The 2304-nt window shown below is 43.1% G+C and overlaps 1 protein-coding gene across 7 annotated transcripts in view; it reads left to right on the forward strand.

The window, feature by feature from the left end:
* TENM2 (teneurin transmembrane protein 2) overlaps positions 1 to 2304 on the forward strand; it is a 1374704-nt gene that overhangs the window by 1317068 nt on the left and 55332 nt on the right. For 6 of the 7 annotated variants that reach the window (XM_019506504.1, XM_019506506.1, XM_019506505.1 and 3 more), the window contains one exon: positions 2108 to 2128. The exons of the other annotated variant lie outside the window; for it this stretch is intronic. In XM_019506504.1, coding sequence (XP_019362049.1) covers positions 2108 to 2128 — 21 coding nt within the window. The remainder of the gene's footprint in view (positions 1 to 2107; positions 2129 to 2304) is intronic. 7 annotated transcript variants of the gene reach the window in all.

Below are 2304 nucleotides of genomic sequence, written 5' to 3' on the forward strand. Positions count from 1 at the left end.
GTGGGGCAGTGGAGGGCAGCGGGGATTGCCCCCCTGCCTGGCAGCAACCAGTGAGTGGGGGCTTTGCTTTAAACAACTGGGAGCTGGGGCCAGGCGGGGGCTGGGGTGCTCTCAGGAGGGCTGGGGGAGCAGGCAGGGATTGGAGCCTTGCAAGGATCCCCCCATGGTCTCCTCCCCCTTTCTCCAGTCCCCGCCTTTCCTGCCCCCTACTTAGCAGCTCAGAGTCTGGGTCCAGCTCCCTGCTGTGGCTGGGGACTGCCCAAATTGCCAAAGCTCTCTGAATCTTTTTCAGATTGATTCAGAGAGCTTCTAATTGATTCAGATCTTTTAATTGGTCCCCTGATTTGATTTGGATTTGGAGATTTGGCCACCAAATCAGGCCAAATCTCCTCCAAATCAAATCAGCACCCGAAGCTTCTCACCCCTAGTAGGCTATTGTACCACCTCTAGAGGGAGCTTATTTCACAGTCTGGGCACCCTAACTGTGAAGAAGTTTTTCCGAATGTTGAGCCTGAAATGGTCTTTCAGGCGTTTGTGGCCATTACTCCTGGTATTCCCCGAGTGTGCCCTGGTGAACAGTTGTTCACTGAGCCCATAATGTACTCCTGATGTAGCGGTATGCTCCTACCATTCCCCTCTCAGACTTCTCTTTTTCTCAGAAAGAGTCTGGGTCCTGTCCTACAAATATTAGTCACAGAAGCCATTCACACTCAGAAGAAGGTTCCCATAAAAACCTCTGGAATTTACATGAGTAAGGGTTTGAAGAATTGAGCCCTTAGGAATGAACAAGACTGGAACCCCAAGCTAACATTAAAGCTTTAATAAAATTGCAAATGCTGTTTCCATAAATAATAAAAAGTAAATGTATTCCTTCATTTACAGCAGATAATGGATATCACTCTGGTCTCTTATATACCAGTACAAATCATAACTATGGAAGTCAGTGGGGTTACTCTATCGTAAGCTGTAAATGAGAACAGAAACATGCATGCTATTCCCCTTGCACTAAGTGGCATGAAATTGGCTCAAGATACCAGCTGCCTGACTGGCTAATAATACTGTCACATGCCACAATTTGTACTGAACCTTGCAAGTTCCAAGCTTCATTCTGTGCTGTGAGAGCTGCAGCTCAGGAGTTATGCACATCATCTTTCCATTAACTGTACATTTTTAAACAAAATTGTATAAACACAATGAAACACTCCAGAGCAAAAACTGTATTAATCCACATTAGAAATGGAGAGGGCACTTGCCTGTTTGGCCTCATGCCTAGACTGCATGCTAGGCTTCAATTAAATACAACCCAGCTCACGTTGTACAGCACCATATTGCTCAGTTATAAAATAGCACTAATTTAAGAATTGCTTTGATTGGCATGAATACATTCTCCATAAATAGCTGTACACAGAGCCAAGCCTATTTTAAGCAACTACTACAGGGACCAGGGAAAAAGAACATCAGTTGCTTAGTAGAATTGGTCTAAAGCAGTGGTTCTCAACTTGTAGTCTGGTGACCACTGGTGGTTTGTGAGGTCATGGTAAGTGGTCATTCCTCCCCCCTGCTCCATTTTTTTAAATTAGAAGTTTGATGATAAGGGTGCATGACATTTTGAGGTTTGGCAGTGGCCCACTGGGTGCAAAAAGTCTGGAAACCAGTGGTTTAAAGATTTTTTCAAGTCATCTTGGAAACTGCATTTGGGCAACTTAAAGTGGCCACTTTCAACAACTAGAATTGTCGTCTGAATGCCAGTTTCACTGTGTACTAACTGCACCTCTCTGTGAAGCCCATTTTACTATGCAGAAAACTGCCAACTTCTTTCCCTCTCAGCACACAAGCTGCATATTTTTCCACATTATGATTGTTTCAGTGATCCAGAAAGTTTCTTACAAAATATGCCTTAAAGGGGGGTATCACAGCAGGGAACTATCTTGCGATTATAACACCTCCTGGCATGCTTCATCCCTCTCCAATCTAAGGCTAGAGCTGCAAAGAGATTCCCTCTCCTGTGTCCTTTTGTAAAAAAACCAAAATGCTATGTTTGCTTTACCATCTATTCTTCAGCTAACTGTTTGTTCTTTTTTTTCCCTTCTGTTCCCTTTCTATAAAGAAATAAAGAGTTTAAACATAGGTAAGACCAAGAGCTCTTTCCCATATAATTTGATACGGTTTGTTTGCTTCATTGTGTTTGCTTTTTGTGTTGTGCTTCTTGTGTAATGTTATGTTTTTCATGTACCAAATATAGTAACATTTTTATGTGCTAATTGTGCGGTTGCTATCTTCCTCTTCTCATGTGTCTCTGGTGAA

This window comes from Gavialis gangeticus, unplaced genomic scaffold, assembly GCF_001723915.1.
Source record: "Gavialis gangeticus isolate Ggan-Ray unplaced genomic scaffold, GavGan_comp1, whole genome shotgun sequence".
Taxonomy (NCBI): Eukaryota; Metazoa; Chordata; order Crocodylia; family Gavialidae; genus Gavialis; species Gavialis gangeticus.